We start from the raw sequence: 20422 nt of genomic DNA, 5'->3' as shown, positions 1-20422 counted from the left end.
GCTTCCAAATGCGCTGTAATCACTTTCACTCGGAAACGCTCCGCTATTGCATTCGACTACAAACTTACTAACACACTCTTGTCAAGGACATCTTGCGTTAAGGATCTCGGCGTAATGCTAGATAGCAAATTAACATTTTCTGATCACCTAGCATACACCACAGCGAAGGCTTCAAAAACTCTAGGGTTTATTTTTAGAATCGCTAAAAAATTTCGCCAAATAAGCTGCCTCAAGGCATTGTACTGTTCCCTTGTCCGATCCACTTTGGAGTACTGCTCGGTTGTGTGGTCGCCCTTTTATCAGAACAGTATCCAGCGGATCGAGTCTGTTCAACGGAAATTTGTTCGTTATGCACAACGGCACGTTTTATGGGCCGACCCGTTGAATCCTCCATGTTACGTCGAGCGCTGCAAAATGTTACAACTTGACCTTCTCTCTACTCGACGTGATGTGGCTAAAGTAACATTCGTTACCGACCTTCTCCAGTCCTCAATCGATTGCCCATCAGTTTTGGAACTCATCGACTTCAACATACGCCGGCGCACTCTCCGCACCCACTACTTTCTGAGGGTTCCCCGAGCACTTACGAATTACGGACATCATGAGCCACTATCCAGCATGTGTCGTATTTTCAATTCCTGTTCTGATTTTTTTGATTTCTCTCTCCCTCGCAACACTATCAAAAATCGAGTCCTCAATCATCTTAGGAATTTGTAGCGAAGATCTGTGATATTATTTTTAAGGAAAGTGACATAAATGTTAATCGTTAATTGTAATAATTTGTTAGATTTAAGTATGCTCGTCTTGTATCATTGGAGTTTGTAAACTTGTTGATGCGTTAAGACGAGGTGGTTTTGTGCCTCTCTGAGAGAGTGTCCTCTGACACAACTCAAAGGGGCTTTTCCCCACCTCCAAATAAAAAAACAAAACAAAACAAAACAAAACAAAACAGGATTCAGAGATATGATTTTTTGAAAATAAAATCCGGGTTTTTCGACGCGCCGCGCGCGAAAACGAGAAATTGACGAAATCGGCAAAAAATCAACTTTTTTCACTAAAACTGCGATAACTAGAAAATTTCAGCGATGACCTATAGATGTTAGGGTACCAAAATTTTCGTAATTGAAATACGCAACTTTTGGTACCCTAACATCTATAGGTCATCGCTGAAATTTTCGAGTTATCGCAGTTTTAGTGAAAAAAGTTGATTTTTTGCCGATTTCGTCAATCTCCCGTTTTCGCGCGCGGCGCGTCGAAAAACCCGGATTTTATTTTCAAAAAATCATATCTCTGAATCCTGTTAATAAACCTCGCCCAATTTTTGATATGTAATGTAAAATTGTCCGAGGAATCCGTTAAAAATATTTTCAGATATAGGCTCTTTGGTCCAGACACCGTCAAAACGGCATTTGATGTTTTCATTAGACTTTTTCAAATGTTAGGCTAGATTTTTGAAACTCCACATTATTTTTTTCTTGGAAGTCCAACTTATCATCTTTCATTTGCACCCTAGACAGCTAAAATCGGTTGGAATGGAGCGAAGTTATGATTTTTTGAAAAAAGTGGTTTTTGTGAAAATCGACGAAAATGGCCATTTTTCGGACCACCCTAACACGACGTAGGCCACCCTAATGGCCAAACAAAAAAATACGGGTCTAATTATTTTGGCCAAGGAACTCCCAGAAAAATTTTGAACCAAATCGAAGCACTACATTGTAGAAAAAAGCAAAAAACTGCTCGAATGGAAATGCTCCATTGATCTTCACACTTGTTTTAGCCTTTCAGTCGCTGTTCTAAACAACTTAGTTGCAGCACAACCAAGATCAAAACAATTTTAAATAAATTTAAATTTCCCGGGAATTCCCGGGAAATTTGTTGAAAATTTCCCGTTTCCCGGGAAATTTGTATTCCTGGGAAATTGGACGCTCTACTTTGGACGCTTGCTGTTGCCTTGACCTAAAGATCTGTTTTGCCTTCCTCACTGAGGTAAGGCTATAATCCTGCTCTAAAAATGAACTTTGTAAAAAAACGTCGTAGACCCACCTTCATGTATACATATCGACTCAGAATCGAAAACTGAACAAATGTCTGTGTGTATGTGTGTGTGTATGTGTGTGTGTATGTGTGTGTATGTGTGTGTATGTGTGTGTGTATGTATGTATGTGACCAACAAACTAGCTCATGTTTCTCGGCACTGGCTGAACCGATTTGACCTGAACCTGTTGCATTCGACTTGGTTTAGGGTCCCATAGATCGAGCTTTATACAGATTGAAGTTTTGATAAGTATTTCAAAAGTTATGTATAAAAATGTGTTTTCACATATATCCGGATCTCACTTAAATGTATGTAAACTATGTCCGGGTCCATCATCCGACCCATCGTTGGTTAGGTTATTGAAAGAGCTTTCCAACGAGTCCAAAACATTGAAGATCTGGCAACCCTGTCTCGAGATATGGCCCCTTAAGTGATATTCCTGTACTTTTTGGAAGCCGGATCTCTCTTAAATGTATGTAAACTATGTCCGGATACACCATCCAACCCATCGTTGGTTAGGTTATTGAAAGACCTTTCCAACGAGTCCAACACATTGAAGATCTGGCAACCCTGTCTCGAGATATGGCCACTTATGTGATATTGCTGTACTTTTTGGAAGCCGGATCTCACTTAAATGTATGTAAACTATGTCCGGATCCACCATCCGACCCATCGTTGGTTAGGTTATCGAAAGACCTTTACAACGAGTCCAAAACATTAAAGATCTGGCAACCCTATCTCGAGATATGGCCCCTTAAGTGATATTGGTGTACTTTATTATTCCGGATCTAAAAAATAGATGAAATTTGGTAATGAGTGAGGAAGGCTCCAACCACATAGGTGGATTAAGTTAGTTTTTAAATTAATGTTTGTATTTTTAGTCATTTGTTATTATTTCTCTACACCCAAACGAAAAATATATCTCAAAATCTGCAACAGTGAATTTGCTGCAGAAAATGTTATATTTTATTACATTTTTTGCAGCAAGCCCATAGATCATTTTTGCCCGCGTGTAAACACGTCAGCGATCTGCAGTTCTCACCAACACATAGAATGCTGGCGCGTCCCCGAGCAACAATCTAGAGAGAACATTATGTTCGCACTCTGTCCCTCACCATTCATCAAGCGTCCATGGCGCGGTGGTAGCGTGTCGGATCAGCAACCTAGAAGTTGATGGTTCAATCCTCGTTCTGTTAAGGTTTTTTTTTCTGCAATACAATCAATCTGCCGTCGGTAATGTCAATAATTGTCGGTAACGGGCAAAAATGTCATACCCCTATATCGCAAAAAATGCATGAGGACAGTTTTCATGCAGATTCTGATATACTTTCATGCTGCCATGCATCAAAATCATGCGACCGCTGGTTGGGTGTAGCCTTCTATATCTCCTTAGATAAGGAAGGCCACAAAAATAAATATTTGATGTCTTGTCTCTCAAATACATTCTCTTAAAGTCAGAAAGCATCACAAAATAACATAACCCTCTACAGTCCATAATGTTTTTCGATTTTTTGAGACTAAAACAAATACTGTCCCTTAAAAAAACACAAAAAAAAAATCAAATCAAATTATTCGCTCTACAGCATTGCCTTGGCGTTCTCGATTGCGAGATTCCTACTCGAAACTAGGTGTCCGAAGGCTTGATTGTTGAGGCAATTGCAAACCTCTTTTTACACCTTAGCTTCCATCCACCCCGGGATTCGAACTGATGACCTTTGGATTGTGAGTCCAACTGCCTAGCAGCGACTCCACCAGGACAGGACCCAGGGAGACGACTCCTACACCAGGACTGAGCTAACGACCTAACCTTTTTAGGTTAGTCCGGGGCCAACATTTACTTCCCGTCCGACGGAAGGCGTGATCAGACAAATCTCGTCTCATAATTTGCCACCGGGACCTTCTGGGATCGAACCCAGGCCGACTGGGTGAGAGGCAATCACGCTTACCCCTACACCACGGTCCCGGCTGCACACACAATCTATAATCAAGCTGAATTTTCAAATGTTTGGGTTGGAAGTTTGACTTGTTTTATGTGACATTTCCTATATTTTAAGTTAAAAGAAGTATGCAGATATTTTTGTAGTATTCTAGACTATGCCTTCACGCATTTTTATGAAATTCAAATGATAATGGTGCCATTCTAGAGCAAAAAAAGGGAAAAACAAGCAAAAATTTGAAAAAGTGACATGAAAAAATTAGAAAGGCCAAATTTAATGATAGGAGGTAGTACAATTGGTCAAATACTACCAAAAACAAAGATAAACTAAGCAAGATAAATGCAAATAAATATACTAAAAATAAAACAAGAAAATCATAAAACAAGAGAAGTTAAGTTTTTCGTAAAACAAAAGTTGCTCAAAATGAACACGGGAAAAATAAAAATTTTCGAAAACGAAATTTGGGCGGTAGAGGGTTAAAAATATCTCAAAGGTCTTGTTTTTAAACCAATGTTAACATTTTTTTTTAAATCCAAGAGGTTTATCAATTTAAATCTTTGCAAAAAAAATCTTCTCAAATGTATTGGCGTTTGATGCTACTCGAATAACACTTGGCAATCAGCATGTATGCTGGAAATGCAAGTGCAAGTACAAATAGTTACTCTGCCCTGCCAGCTGCAAAGAATATCCAATTATATCAATTGAATCAACGACTTCCAGTTTAATCGAACTGGGATGGTGATTTCATTTGATTTGAAATTGTTCTTATATCTTGGTTTTATTAGTTTGAATTTGGTGAGATTTGTTTAATTTTGATGGCATAAAACAGCTATACTTTTCAAATATAGTCAAAAACTACAAACTGATTTAAGAAAGCGAAGGATATTGACAGTCGATATTGATTGCAACAAGTTTTCAAATTCATAATTATCATTTCAAAATACAAATAATGAGACTACCAACAATGCCATCAAGCGATCTACTGACCTAACGTAATCCCACGCTGGCACCGCGTGATCTAATTGTTGTTAATAAATTAAACATTGTTCCAGATCAGTTTCTTCACTCATCATGAAACGTTCTGCTAATGATAGTTCTGCCAGTCAGTGCGATCGTCTGTCAGCTAAGTGTGCACCTCTAGTATTTACTCACATTCGTCATCCGGACTATGAATTCATACCATTGATCAGAGATGCGCGGGATCGTCCTTGACTTGGGCGAGGGCAAAAAGATCGACTCGCTGCTTCCTCTACACGTGACACCCAGCACTAATAACTAACGTTCATAAATATGAGTACATATCTATTTGCTTTCTCGCTTGGGCGCGTCGTTTTCAGATCATGGGTCTCTGGTACGGCAGTGAAGTCATAACTCATCTCGGCAACGAGGATGGCGAAACGATCTACGATACTTGCGTGGTGATTCATCTGACTGATACTACCAATACTGTAAGTGTATCACAACGATCTGTGGTGGAATAGTAATTTAAATTAAATGCTTCCTTTGTGTTCTATCGCAGTCCCAAATCACCGACAGCCCGTCCCGCGATCAGGGCCCACCGGTTCGGTTCGCCACAGATTACGGCTTTTCCGGCGATCGAGACGGCAACCGAAGAAACCAAAATCAGCAGAACCAACAGCAGCAGCAGCAGCAGAACTACAACTACCAGTGGCAACAGCAGCAGCAAAACACGCGCCACCTGCTGCTGATCTGGGAGGAGAAGGAACACACCCTGGAGTACAAGCTGCGGTTCAACAAGAGTCGGCCTGGCTTTTGGATGTCGTCGGGCCCGCAGGAGGGCACGATGATCAAGCTGCCGTACGTGCACTTTTCCGGTACGGTGCAGGTCCTGAAGGCCGTCAACAACCAGCTGGTGTTGACGTTCTGCCAGAGCCTGCCCGGGAGCCAGCTGTTTACGGTGGTGCTGTCGCGCCAACCGATGGGACTGTCGCCGGAGGTGAGTGTTCGATTGTCTTGTTAAAATTAGAAAAATAGAGTAAAAAATAGGTCGATTCAAAGCTTATGAAATTTATAAAAGAATTGGCAATTCAATCATGGCCGCGCAAAAACCTTTCTTTTCGTAAGCTAATAACTTTTCAGCAAAAAATCCTAAAAATATGGTGTCTTCGAGAAAGTTGTTCTAAATTTAACGAATGTTCTACATTTGAGAATTGATAAAGATTGGACGGCTATTGCGTCCTCCACTGGTAAAATACTGAAACAGTTGCTTTTCTCCATACATTTTGCCGATTTTTCCCATACAAACTTCAAGGAGGGCTACCCGTGGTCAGAATGAGCTCAAATTTGGAATTTAGCCTAGTGATGGGTCAATCTTTAATTTCAGGGGGTAGCCTCGAGAAAGCCCGGATTTGGACCACCATAAGCTGCGTCACGGCGTGGCTGTAACAAAATATTATAATATTAAAAAACCCCGTCGGTGATTTATACGTAGAAATTTTGTTTTACCGGCCTGAATCAGAATCTGTATTTTTTAAAATATTCTATCGGTGAAAGGTTTTTAATTTTTGGTACAGATTTTTAATTGATCTGGTCTAGAGCGTCCTATTTCCCGGGGTTACAAATTTCCCGGGAAACGGGAAATTTTCAGCCAATTTCCCTGGAATTCCCGGGAAATTTTAAATTTATTGAAAATTGTTCTGATCTTGGTTTTAATTAATATTATGCAACAAAATTGTACAAGGACATCAACTTCAATGGTTAAAATAAGTGTCAAGATCAAGCTTGACTGCATGTGAGCAATTCCAGCTCAAATCAGGAATTTTTCTGGTACATTTGTACCCGACCCTCTCCGATTTCAATGAAAGTTTTTAGACATGTTATCCTAGGCCTATATAAGCCATTTTTGTGTATATGGAGCCAATAGTACCGTAAACCGGGGTGACTTTGATAGGATTTCAATTTGTTTTTGGAATATATTCCAACAGCTAAGGTTTTTCTCAACATTATTATTTTTAAAACATGTACTGGGGTAGGCCACACAAAGTCCATGCACTATTTTGGAAAAAAAGTTTTTTCAATAGTGTTTAGAAAAATAGTTACGTTAAAAATTCTTAGTTTGAATTCCGGGGTGACTTTGATAGTCATAGTTTTTCTTGTTAAAATCATATTTAAGATGTTAAAACTTTATGTGTACGTTAAATGTGCCATCACTGAAGTAGCTGATATTGTTTTTAAGAAAAAAAAATCAATGTTTATATTTAGTTAACTAAGTTTATAAGCTTTTTAACAAAATACATACAAATTTTAGTTAAAATTGTTTAAAAGTCGGAATTTTGCCTGAAATTTGTTAAAACTAGTTTTGTTTATAAAATTATCGATTTATATTGCATTTTATACTGAATTCGAAGCACAAATCACAAGTTTTCACATTTTACATGAAATTTGTTCAACTGAAATTGCCTATAAATTTGGAGATTTGTTTTAATTGTGTTTCAAAAACACATATTATTTATTTTTTACAAATTTATTTAACTTTCTCCTAGTGGAAAATTGTCCAAAGAATCCGAAAATGCATTCCGTTTTCCGATCCAAAATCAGGTTCATTGAGAAAATCATGACACTTTGAGAAGTTTAAAATAATGACTTTCGTCAACATTTTCTTAACTATAGTTAACTAACTTTTTAAACTTTTCAAAATTTTATGAAAAGTTCTTTTTGAGGTACTTTGAACACTTCTCTACCACGGTCAGTATGTTTCTAAACAATTCTGTAAGTATTTTGATTGTACTCTTCATTTTGCGGAAAAATCGCAAACCTATCAAAGTCACCCCGGCTATCAAAGTCACCCCGTTTTACGGTACTCGAAAATAACATTTGAGAAGGGCGTAAGGTATTTAAATATTTTTGTATTTTGCAATTTAAAAATTACTGTGTCTCGAAGCCATTGCGTCGTATCAAAAAGTGGTCCAAGACAAACTTGTAGGAAATTGGATGGGCTTTCTGAAAAAAATACACTGAAACAAAAATACACGCCACTTCTATGAGATTTTTTGATTTTTAAGTCTAAAACTTAAATTTAAAGGTGTTGTCACGATTTTTATTCGTTCAAAATTTTTGAGGAAATAGCCTAAGATGTTACCAAAAGACTGACGAAAAATGCAGGATGGTATGTCTCTCCTAAAAAAATACAAAAATCATTTACTAAAACTGTTTTTTTGAAAAGTGGTCTAAACGTCAAAATTTTAAAAAACCCACAGTGAGAATCGAATCATATTGACCATTGTCCTATGTCCAATCCTTGGGAAGATACAGCGGTTTTAAAAATAAAAATGATGAAAAAATGGTTTTTTTGGTGGTTTTTGGCAATTTCTATATGACAGACTTGGTTTTTCAGTCTCGTAAATATTTTTACCGGAAAGCTCGTCCAATTTCCCATAAGTTTGCCTTTGACAGCATTTCAATTGGATGTAAGGGCTTACAGTTATAAGCTTAATTACATTGTTAATAACTGAAAAGAGAATATTTTTTTCAGTGTGGTAGAAACCTGGATAATAAATTAGCTTACGTAAATATCAAAACGAGTCAAATCAAAAAGCTGCCAAAGGCAAACTTATGGGAAATTGGACGAGCTTTCCGGTAAAAATATTTACGAGACTGAAAAACCAAGTCTGTCGTATAGAAAATGCCAAAAACCACAAAAAACCCATTTTTTCATCATTTTTATTTTTAAAACCGCTGTATCTTCCCAAGGATTGGACATAGGACAATGGTCAATATGGAGACTTTTATGTAAAATTGTCTGGAGAATCGATTCTCACTGTGGGTTTTATAAAATTTTGACGTTTAGACCACTTTTCAAAAAAACAGTTTTAGTAAATGATTTTTGTATTTTTTTAGGAGAGGCATACCATCCTGCATTTTTCGTCAGTCTTTTGGTAACATCTTAGGCTATTTCCTCAAAAATTTTGAACGAAAAAAAATCGTGACAACACCTTTAAATTTAAGTTTTAGACTTAAAAATCAAAAAATCTCATAGAAGTGGCGTGTATTTTTGTTTCAGTGTATTTTTTTCAGAAAGCCCATCCAATTTCCTACAAGTTTGTCTTGGACCACTTTTTGATACGACGCAATGGCTTCGAGACACAGTAATTTTTAAATTACAAAATACAAAAATATTTAAATACCTTACGCCCTTCTCAAATGTTATTTTCGAGTACTATTGGCTCCATATACACAAAAATGGCTTATATAGGCCTAGGATAACATGTCTAAAAACTTTCATTGAAATCGGAGAGGGTCGGGTACAAATGTACCAGAAAAATTCCTGATTTGAGCTGGAATTGCTCATGTACAAAATCATTCAACTACAAGAAAATGTACATTTTTTCTAATTTTTAAATCTCCAATCGTACAATAATTCAAAAAAATATCTCAGGTACACACACTTGCCTGTGTGACCAGTTTGTTGGAATGAGAAAAAAACATGCAGAAATTATGTTTTTTTTTTATGACAAATACTGGTTTCAGCTCTTTGAATATATTTTTGCATTTTTGAGAACCTCTTAAATAATGGAAAGTAATTTTTCAATGATTTTTTATATATTATTATGCCACATGATTTAAATTATACGATAAATTAACATCATTCCACAAAAAGTCTTCCATTTTTTCACAATTAACCCTCTAACACCTGTATTTGCACCAGTGCTCCATAATTCCTTTACTTCAAATTGTAATTTCTTTAATACTAGGTATTCAACCAATTAAATTAATTCATCTTGCACGAATTCGATTATCATCTCATTTGGTCATGCTGAACAAAAACGTAAAAAAAATCTCAATTTGATGAAATAACATCAATCTGTAAAAAGCTTACCTAATTGTAATAATTTAATACTCATCAAGTAGTTGCTTTAGAAATTAATTTTATAAGAAATAAATCCTGATATCATAATTTCTGATAATCTGGTTAATTATATATTAACCAAACAATAAATTTAATTGAACAAAATCATGTTGAGTTTGTTCATTTATTATTTTTTCAGAGCATTTTCAAAAAAAAAATCCAAAAATTTAAGAAAATGTATACTTTTGCTTGAATTTCGGGAATTCCCGGGAAATTAACAAATTTCCCGGGAAACGGGAAATATTTTTTTCGGGAAATCCTGGTCTTATAGATGGATCGACCTTTAAAAAATATTATTTATTGCAAGAAATATCTCACCTTTACAACGCTGTTTAGGGTTTTTAAATCCGTTTTGATTGTCGAAAGATATTTCACTTAAAAGACATCCGTCTTTTATGCGAACTTCGTTTGAACTTGAACCTCTGGGACCATGTTTGCCACTAAACATCATCCAAAACCAAAATCCAAATTTTGGATGATGTTTTAGTGGCAAACATGGTCCCAGAGGTTCAAGGTCAAACGAAGTTCGCATAAAAGACGGATGTCTTTTAAGTGAAATATCTTTCGACAATCAAAACGGATTTACAAACCCTAAACAGCGTTTTAAAGATGAGAAATTTCTCTACAAATTTGTAATAAAAAGTAATTTTCAAAGATCGATCCACCTATGAGGCTAGATCAATTAAAAATATGTACCAAAAATCAAAAACCTTAAAATTTTGAAGAACGCATTTTTCACCGATAGAATATTTCCAAATTTATAGATTCTGATCAAGGCCGGCAAAACAAAACTTTCGACGTTTAGCCACACCGTGTGCATGTTTAAGGCCTGTGTAGAAGAAATTTTGTATTATTTTATTACACCCAGGTCTGATAGCCGAGCAATCCCGTCGGTTGCCACTTTTTTGTGTTTAGAAAAAACGGTACATGCAATGTGTAATATTGAGTGTCTTTTTACACACATTACCTTGTGCATTTTACCATTACCATTTTTTGCTGTGTATCGTAATTTGGGCCCAATTTGCCCTATTGGTTGAATTGGTGTAGCTGATTGAGCCATGTTAAATATGTTTTGAAAGGTTTTTTTTTGTACAACAGATATTAATTTCCAAATTTAAAGCGTGTTACTGTTTGTAAAATCCACTGTCCTCATTCAGACTGCAGTTCCGATATGCCTCAGATGCTTTATTAGTTCCTGCATTGTGTGTCCTCAAACTTGTTAATAGTTTTTGCAATTCCGTTTTGAAAATAACTGCTTTTCCTGTTATTCTATAACTGACGAAATGGCCTACTTATCGTTACCAAAAATAACAGAGCTAAAAAGTTCATTAGAGCACCCACTTGAGTGCTTAAAAAGTAAACCATTTAACACTTGTTTAGAAAAGTAAAACTCTTCGACTCTGCGTTTGGATTTTGAGATGATCAAACAAACGGACGCCAACGGAAAACAGATTGCGATTCAAAAGTGGAAATGCAAAAATGTTGTATGCAACTCCTAGCCAGACTGAATTATTTAAGAACTCGAATTTGCGATCAAAAAGTACTTTAGTGAAATTTTGATAAATTGAACCGTTTTCAAGTTATAGCCATTTTTAGGTAACTTTTTTCAAAATATGCTCAGTTATTCATTTTTTAAAGTTAGTGCCAATGTTTGCCCACGTTTGAAAAAAATATTTTTGAAAGTTGAGAAAATTCTATATATTTTGCTTTCTAGAACTTTGTTGATACGACCCTTAGTTGCTGAGATATTGCCATGCAAAGGTTAAAAAACAGGAAAATTGATGATTTCTAAGTCTTACCCTAACAACCCATCATTATCTAATGTCGATATTTCAGCAAATATTGGTCCGATTTTCAATGTTAAAATATGAAAAAATCGTGAAATTTTCCGATTTTTTCGAAAACCATGTTTTTAAAATTTTCAAATCAAGACTAACTTTTCAAAAATGCGTAATATTGAATGAACATCGAAAAATGAAGTTGAAAACATTTTCGCGACCGGTATTTCGAATTTTGAAAAAAATCTGTATTGATTCAAAAATTCATAACTCGGTCAAAGATTTTTTGCCCATTCTGGAAATTTCTGAAAAGTTGGAATTTTATGTCTCCTAAAACATATCAGAAAATGGAAAAAAATAAAATAGTGTTTTTTTTTTTGCAAATTAAGTTTTAGTGACAAAAAGTGAAATTGAAAACTACCGAAATTTTTTTACCGTGTATCATTTTTTCAGAGTAGTCCTTATCTATACCTACAACTTTGCCGAAGACACCAAATCGATCAAAAAACTCCTTCATAAGATACAGATTTTTGAATTTTCATGTATCATTTTTGTATGGACAGCTGCCAAATTTGCATGTAAAATTATATGGACAAACTAATGATGCAAAATGGCTTCATTGGGCATACCGAAGGCACCAAAAAAGTTTCAGCCGGATTGAAAAATACAAAAAAAATCGAATGACCAAAATCTCAGAGTATTGTTCTTAATGCATTGATTGTGTAACTTATTTGATATTGTTAATAGGCATAGCCTGCAGCTAAAATGTATAATTATTTAAAATCCCAATTTTGATAAAATTTAATTGTTTAGGTCTTCATTTTTGAGAAACTTCTGATCTACGAGAAACTATTATATTTTTTAAATACATTGATTTGCGTTTATTTTATTTGGCTTTTCGGTTCATTCTGCAACCTCTAATCATTTTATCTGGAGTTTTATTTATTGAAAAGGTAAAAAAAGTTTTTTGTTGGAAGGCGATTCTCTTCCCCTGAGGACACCGTGAGTGATTTTGCCTGTTCGCGTCCAACCACTCCCTTTTGGCCCTTGATACGACAGTAATTTGAAGATGCTCCGTATTCTAGGCAACCGCTACATAGGCCATCCTTGTGCCCCTGTTGTTCAAAAAACCCAAAAATCTTGGCGCCGCAGTATCGAAATTGCGATTTTTCTTAGAGAAAGTGTTCGTGGTGAAATTTCCTACATGCTTCACATTGCTACACATTCATCAGGGTAATTCTCTACCAAATCACACAAAATCGGGAAAGGTTGCCCCGACCCCTCTTCGATTTGCGTGAAACTTTATCCTAAGGGGTAACTTTTGTCCCTGATCACGAATCCGAGGTCCGTTTTTTGATATCTCGTGACGGAGGGGCGGTACGACCCCTTCAATTTTAGAACATGGTGTTTTTCAATAATTTGCAGCCTGAAATGGTGATGAGATAGAAATTTGGTGTCAAAGAGACTTTTATGTAAAAATAGACGCCCGATTTAATGGCGTACTCAGAATTTCGAAAAAACGTATTTTTCATCGAAAATATCACTAAAACAGTTTTAAAAATTCACCCATTTTCCGTTACTCGACTGTAAAATTTTTTGGAACATGTCATTTTATGAGAAATTTAATGTTATATGAAACCTTTCTCTTCAATTCCAGGAAAACCACAGCATTCGAGGTCTGATCAAGCGCCGCAACCTGTCGACCAACTCGGTGCGCAAGGTTTGCTACAACGGTGCGTCCTCCGTCAGCAGCAACGTGGCGGCGGTCATCCTGGTGGGAATCACTACGTTGCTAATGCGTTGCGCCATCCTCTTCAAATAAGTCCCACCTCGACTGTTGTAACAACACAACCGACTTCAACATCACACAACTTCTCAACTCCATTCCATCCAACTGTTTATTGACTATTTATTGACGATTGAGTCTGTGCGTTCTGTGCGATTGTGTGTGATTTATTTTGATACTTTAATTTTTATATGCAAAAATCTGTAGTTGCTGTGTCTCTATACTGTAGGAAAGTGCATTCAAGGTCTCGAGTGTAATTGTTGTAAAGTTCTAGTTATTCGAGTCATAAGTTAACGCTTGTAATGTGCTTGTGGTGTTTTTTGTGAAGAGCATGACATTAATAAAAACTAGTTTAGGCGCGGGCATGATCGCTCTTGATAAGGTTAATTGAAGTTGTCGTTAATCGTTGGGACACGTTGCGCTGTTGTTCCAGAGGAATGCCGAAATCTGTCATTATTCCTGTGGGTGCGCAGTTATGTAAAATGATCTTGTAACATGTTCTAAAACAACGCACCACCCAAACGAGCTTGATGAGCTACTTCCCCCTGCCTGGATGCAAACCTGACCCTCTGATGGGTTAAGTGAACGAATTAATTGGGGGTGTAAAATTGATTAAAACCCTGCGCCACGATGTTCTGTGTACAACTTTGTCCGTGTTTTGTGTACATGTTTTCTGGGAACCTCCGACATCAGCTCGACATTCTAAACTCTGGTTGGTGATCATTATGACACTTAATCATCGTTTAGCACCCGCGCGCTCTGCCAATTAAGCGCCGTTCGTCACGGTTCGTGACGTCAGCTGCAGGGGTAATTAGATTGTGCAGCCATCATCTACTGGGTCTAATTTTGGTTTGCAGATAGAAGATATCTCCGCCGCAGATAGGGGGCGGGTGCCAAGGGGGTCGTGCCCCAAATTGATTCGGGTCTGACCTCTTTCGGGTGGAATTGTCATCTTCACTACATGGGATTGAAACCATATAGAACGCGAGTTGGACTCGGGGTCGGTGGTCAGACAGTGGAAGAACGCGTAATTGAAACATCAATAATTAAGCGCAATCAATCAACGCCGATATGATGGGGTGTTATAGAAACCGAGATAACTGAATTATACTGGTGGCACTGGGTTAAAAACTACTTAAATCAAGATTATTGCAACAGGTGAGTACATAATTTAGGATGAAATTAAACTGTTTTCTTCTTACATTTGAGGCTTACCAACTTATCCAAAAACAGCTCAAATTTTTTTTCTAAGGTATCTTCAACAGCCCAACCTTCGTGAAAATGAACGCAATTTCTCTTTTTGTAGGTTTTTCATGTTCGATTTTTGTTTTATTTTTTATTTGTATTGATCTATAAATTACTATAATTGTCTTTTTTTCTAAATGTATTGGGCTATTGATTGTACAACAAGTTTGATGTTTATTCAGTAGGGCGTCCCAAAAAAATGAAAAGTTATCAAATCTTTGGTGCTCACCCCTAGAATGATAGATAAGGATGTCAGGAACAATGTTTTCATACAACAAAAAATTCCCAAAGATGGTTTACAACTCGCACGCGTAACAATCATACTAAAGTTATTCAAATTTGGTCGCCTAGGGCTTCAAGTTATAGTTTAATGTCCCCTGAACAAATTCTTGTACAGACATAGTCCATAAAAGCTTGTGTTTAGGCATAGCAGGACGTTTTAGAGAGAAAAAAAAGTATTTTTTAGCTTAAAAATTTCAAAAATCGCTCCCCTAAACGAGCCAAAAAATTTTGCAGCCAAAACTAATGCATTCAGATTATAAATTTTTTTACGGAGATCATTTTGCTTTTTTTTAACATTCAATTTATGTCCACGCAACGCCGGGATATTTGCATCCAAGTGAACAAAAAGTGTCGAATTTTCAAAATTCATAGTATGTAAGCGTTTTTAGCATAAAACATGGACTACTATGATTACACACGAAAAGGCATATATTTTGGATATTTTTATTTTGCTCGCTCAAAAACAATATTTGTTGATAACATTTCATGAAAAAATTAGATTTTCTCAAAATGTGACGTAAACTACAAATTTATAAGTACTGCTCTGTGATCTTCGCGATATGAACAAATAATCTTATGGGTAACTATTTTTGAAAACACCTTTTTTTTATAAATGAATTTGTTTCATTCAAAAGTTCATGCAAAAAAAAAAATCACGTTCACAGCTTGAAGATATGAACGATATTAAAATTACTTCTGATTTATGATTATTTGTCGTTTACGTCACATTGCTAGAAAATCTTATGTTTTTTCATGAAATGTTATTAAAAAATATAGTTTTTGAGCGAGCAAAATAAAAATATTCAAAATATATGCCATCCCGTTTGTAATCATAGTAGCCAATGTTTTATGCTAAAAACGCTTATATACTAAGAATTTTGAAAATTCGTCACTTTTTGTTCACTTAAATGCAAATATCTCGGCTTTGCGTGGACGGTTTCTTTGGGCATACCGAAGGCACCAAAAAAGTTTCAGTCAGATTAAAAAATACAAAAATTAAAATTGAAGAAAAAAGACCGATTCCGTAGAGAATTGCTCACCTAGTTTCAAATAACAAAAACAACTGCATTAATTCCTGAACAAAAAAAAAAAAAAAGATTCTACAGAACATCCTACTAAACCAGTCAGCCACAAAAAATAAGTTCTTGTTTCTAAAGCTTATTGGTATCAACAATTTGTCAAAAAATGTATTTTGTTTGGAAAATCTTAAGCTCAAATCGTTAAAAGTTACACAAAAAAAAAAGAAATAAGGAAATTATTTGCAGGTACTGCCTTGACACATTTTAAGTGATGAAGTTTTTTCAAACACAAACGGTTTTTTAGATTTTTTAAAATAGAAGAAAATATTCAAAAAATGATTTGCTATGGTTTTGCCTTCCTCACTGAGGTAAGGCTATAATCCTGCTCGAAAAATGAACTTTTGAAATACAGCTCGTTGACCTATATTCATGTATACCTATCGACTCAGAATCGAAAACTGAACAAATGTCTGTGTGTGTGTATGTGTGTGTGTGTATGTATGTATGTGTTCAAAATTCTTGCCAAGTTTTCTCAGCACTGGCTGGACCGATTTTGATCAAACCGGTTGCATTCGACTTGGTTTAGGGTCCCATACATCGCTATTGAATTGTTTGAAGTTTCGATAAGTAGTTCAAAAGTTATATATAAAAATGTGTTTTCACATTTATCCGGATCTCACTTATATGCATGAAAACTATGTCCGGATCCATCATCCAACCCATCGTTGGTTAGGTAATCAAAAGACCTTTCCAACGAGTCCAAAACATTGAAGATCTGGCAACCCTGTCTCGAGTTACGACCACTTAAGTGATATTTATGTACTTTTTTGAAGCCGAATCTCACTTAAATGTATGTAAACGATGTCCGGATCCATCATCTGACCAATCGTTGGTTAGGTAATCGAAAAACCCTTCCAACGAGTCCAAAACATTGAAGATCTGGCAACCTTGTCTCGAGTTATAATTACTTAAATAATATGTGTGTACGTTTTTTTCTGGATTCAAAAAAAAAAGCTGAAATATGTGTCCAAACCACTCATATTACCCATTGTTGGTAAAAAGTGAGGATGGCATCAACCACATAGGTGGATTAAGTTAGTTTTTAAGAGCTTATTTATACTAGGTTTTTAATTTATCCAAAGTTCGCCAGATGTAAAGGTTTAATCAAAAGAACATAATGTAAAGCAAAAAATTACTGGAAGTTTGTTGTTGCAATTGTCCGATTTTCAATTTTAAAACATGTAACATTCGTAAAATTTTCCGATCTTTTCGAAAAAAAATACTTTGAAAATGTTTTAATCAAGACTAGCATTTTAAATGGGCGTAATATTTAATGTTTGGCCCTTTTAAAATGTTAGTCTTGATTTAAAAATTTTCAAAATATTTTTTTTTCGAAGAGATCGGAAAATTTTACGAATGTTTCATATTTTAATATTGTAAATTGGACCATTAGTTGCTGAGATATCGTCATTAGAAAATGGTGGGTTGTTTTGGTGAGATTAAGAAAACTTCAATTTTCGTGTTTCTTTTTCTTAAAGCGGCTCTATCTCAGCAACCCGAGGTCCAATCTGCAATGTCTCTTAGACCATTTTATAGCAAATTTTCTGAACTTTTCAAAAAAAAAAAAAAATAGAAATGGTCACTATTTTAAATAATTGAAAAACTGCAAATATTTCGCTAAAATTAAAAATTCGTTGGCTATATCTTGAAAACGGAGCCATTTATCAAAAAGTCTGTACAGTACTTTCCGATTGCAAATTCAATTTTGCATTAAAAAAATGTCAAACTTGTTTTTGCATGAAACTTTGATTTTTTTCCAAAAATCACTATTTTATCAAAAATTCATAACTCAGCGGCAGATTTATTGACTACCCTAGTAACATTTTTAAACTTACAGGTTTTATCATGGTTCTGAAAACCCTCATACGGCCTAAATAGGATTTTATGGCCTACTTAAAACCTAAAATGTTACTAGGGCATGTTTCTCTATGGCTCAAAAGTTGCGGATTTTTGTCCCCTAAAACATATCAAAAAATCTCGAAAATCGAAAAATATGTATTTTGAGAAATTGAGTTTTAGTAAAAAAAAGTTGATTAAAAAATCTGCAATTTTTTTTCGTGTACCTATTTTTTCTCAAAAGTCCTCAACAATACCTACAACTTTGCCAAAGACACCAAATTGATCAGAAAATTCACTCAAAAGTTACAGCTGTTTGAATATTTACATACCATTTATGTATGGACAGCAGCCAAAATTGTATGAAGCCTTGTATGGGTGAACCAATGACGCAAAATAGCTTATTTGGTCACAGGGAAGGCCCCCACAAAGTTTGAGTCAAATAAAAAAAAAAACAAAAAATAAAAATGGTTGAAATTGGCCGATTTCGTAGAGAGTTGCTCTATGCATTATTTATCTTGGACAATCAATTTTCTAACAAATTACGACATTCTCTATTTTTGTTTTTGTTACTGTTTAACTTCATCTCAATCGACCTTAATTTTAAATTCTAACCTTAATTCAAAATACTTATATGTGTTTTAAAGCTTTATTTCTTGATGTTAACCCGTAACTAAATTATTTTGGAGGTCATTTTAAACATAGGATTCAAAACCGAAAGCTTATTTTTGGAGGTGTTCCAAACTTTTATTATTTGTTTGCCTTGATTTTGGACTTTGGAAAGGATAGGGGAATGAAAAACTTCAAAAATATTTGCTTGGGCCAAATAAGTCTTTTTAGACTTTTTATCGTACAAGTTATGCTTAATCATATTTCCGGGTTTTTAAAGCTGTGCAAATGAATTGAACTAAAAGCTTGCCAGAATGATTTTTTCACGTGAGTCAATTATAAAATAAATAACTCTATGTTTGAATAAAAATTGTTTCACACCACAATTTTATTTCAAAACCCATGCAATTGTTGACTATAATTTTTGATTTTATTTCTTTTCAAAACAATCATACTTTTGTCATATTTAACAGTTTTTTATCTATTTTTTCTAATAATTTTGATATTTTGTTTGAAAAAAATATTTTAAGATTAGATTTTTTTTATATGTTAAGAAATTAAACGTTTAATAGATTACTAACTAAATCTTTTAAAAATTATGCAAACATTATTTGATTTGACACAATGCTATAATAATACAAATTTCACAGACCCAATAACATTTCGTCAGTCGAGCTCTCTCACTCCCGAAATAAAAATGCCAACTCTTTGAATTGTTTCTTTCCGCGGAAACGAGACAGCAGTACAAACAACGCCAAGCTGATGTAACAATGAGCGTTTGATCATAAGACTGGCTCGGGAAACACCACTCAACTCACCGATGTAGCAGGTTGCTGTGGATAGGAGGAATTTGTAGAAGGGCTGTCGACGGTGCGAAAACTGCTGATAAAGTTAGCAGCCCCAAATATAAACAGATTATACTATGAAAGTTTTGAACTTGGCGCTTGAACAACTGCTTATACTTCGATATGAGAAATGAACTACCCTCAACCCCCGGTGGTTGGCCACTTTTTAGTTTGACACTTTTTTCATTTCTACCCCGTTGGTTGGTCAAAGTCAAACTAAAACGTGACGAACTGTCACTTTTTACACGACGCTCACGCACACTATCAAAACAAACGTTTTTTAGTGTGTGTGTGGATTCCGCGTAAAAGGGGTATCAAACTAAAAATTGGGTGTATTGTTTTAAAGAAAAATTAAGAACTCATTTAACTAAATAAAAACTTGATAAATCTTTTACATAGGTAAGATTTAAACTTTATATTTAAGGTAAATTAAATTTTAAAATAAATAATGCTCGATTTAGACTTCAGCCCTGGTTAATCGAACAGATATCTAGGGTATTTTAACCATTAGTGGACCCCCTAGTAGAGCCGAAGCACATTTTTCACAAATTTTCAATATTTTAAGCACTTTTTCATAACCCTTTGTACAAAACAAAGAAATCTGAAGTCTTTTGAACAATTTTGACTATTTGTTTCATCAGTTATTTGTTTTTGAGCAGAAAAATAGCCAATTGAAAAAAAAGTTTTTTTTGCCTGTTATGGACCCCTTTTCCTATAGTGGACCCGGGTCCATAATCCGATTGTGGACCCGGGTCCACTATAGGCAAACTGTTATTTTTATACCAAATTTTACCGATATTTGATGTTTTGATGCATGGTGTAGGTCTTATGATAAATATAATGAATAAAAGATGGATTTTGCTCACTTTTCATCATAAACAAATATTTTTTGTTAACCAATTTGGCTTTAAACAACAAAAAACCTAACAGACATTTAAACACATTTATTTCCGAAAAAGATCAGAGAAAACGTTTCAAAAACCACTGTAAACATAAAAATAATTTGAAAAAGGTAATCTTGATGCAAATTTTTCCATATTAATTACATAAATGGTTGACCGAAACTAAACAATAGAATTGTTTACAGTTGCTGATAAAACCACGCATGTTTATTGTGAAAAAAT

The 20422-nt window shown here is 35.1% G+C and overlaps 1 protein-coding gene across 2 annotated transcripts in view; it reads left to right on the top strand.

Moving 5' to 3' along the window:
* LOC120419085 (uncharacterized) overlaps positions 1-14047 on the top strand; it is a 46894-nt gene extending 32847 nt beyond the window's left edge. For both annotated transcript variants that reach the window (XM_039581669.2, XM_039581668.2), the window contains 3 exons: positions 5310-5420; positions 5492-5929; positions 13274-14047. In XM_039581669.2, the coding sequence (XP_039437603.1) occupies positions 5310-5420; positions 5492-5929; positions 13274-13438 (714 nt within the window). In that variant the 3' untranslated portion in view covers positions 13439-14047. The remainder of the gene's footprint in view (positions 1-5309; positions 5421-5491; positions 5930-13273) is intronic.
* Positions 14048-20422: the final 6375 nt, after the last annotated feature.

The sequence above is a fragment of the Culex pipiens genome, chromosome 3, assembly GCF_016801865.2.
Source record: "Culex pipiens pallens isolate TS chromosome 3, TS_CPP_V2, whole genome shotgun sequence".
Classification (NCBI taxonomy): domain Eukaryota; kingdom Metazoa; phylum Arthropoda; class Insecta; order Diptera; family Culicidae; genus Culex; species Culex pipiens.
The sequence above is the reverse complement of the archived record's forward strand: the minus strand, read 5'-3'. Positions and strand labels throughout refer to the sequence as shown.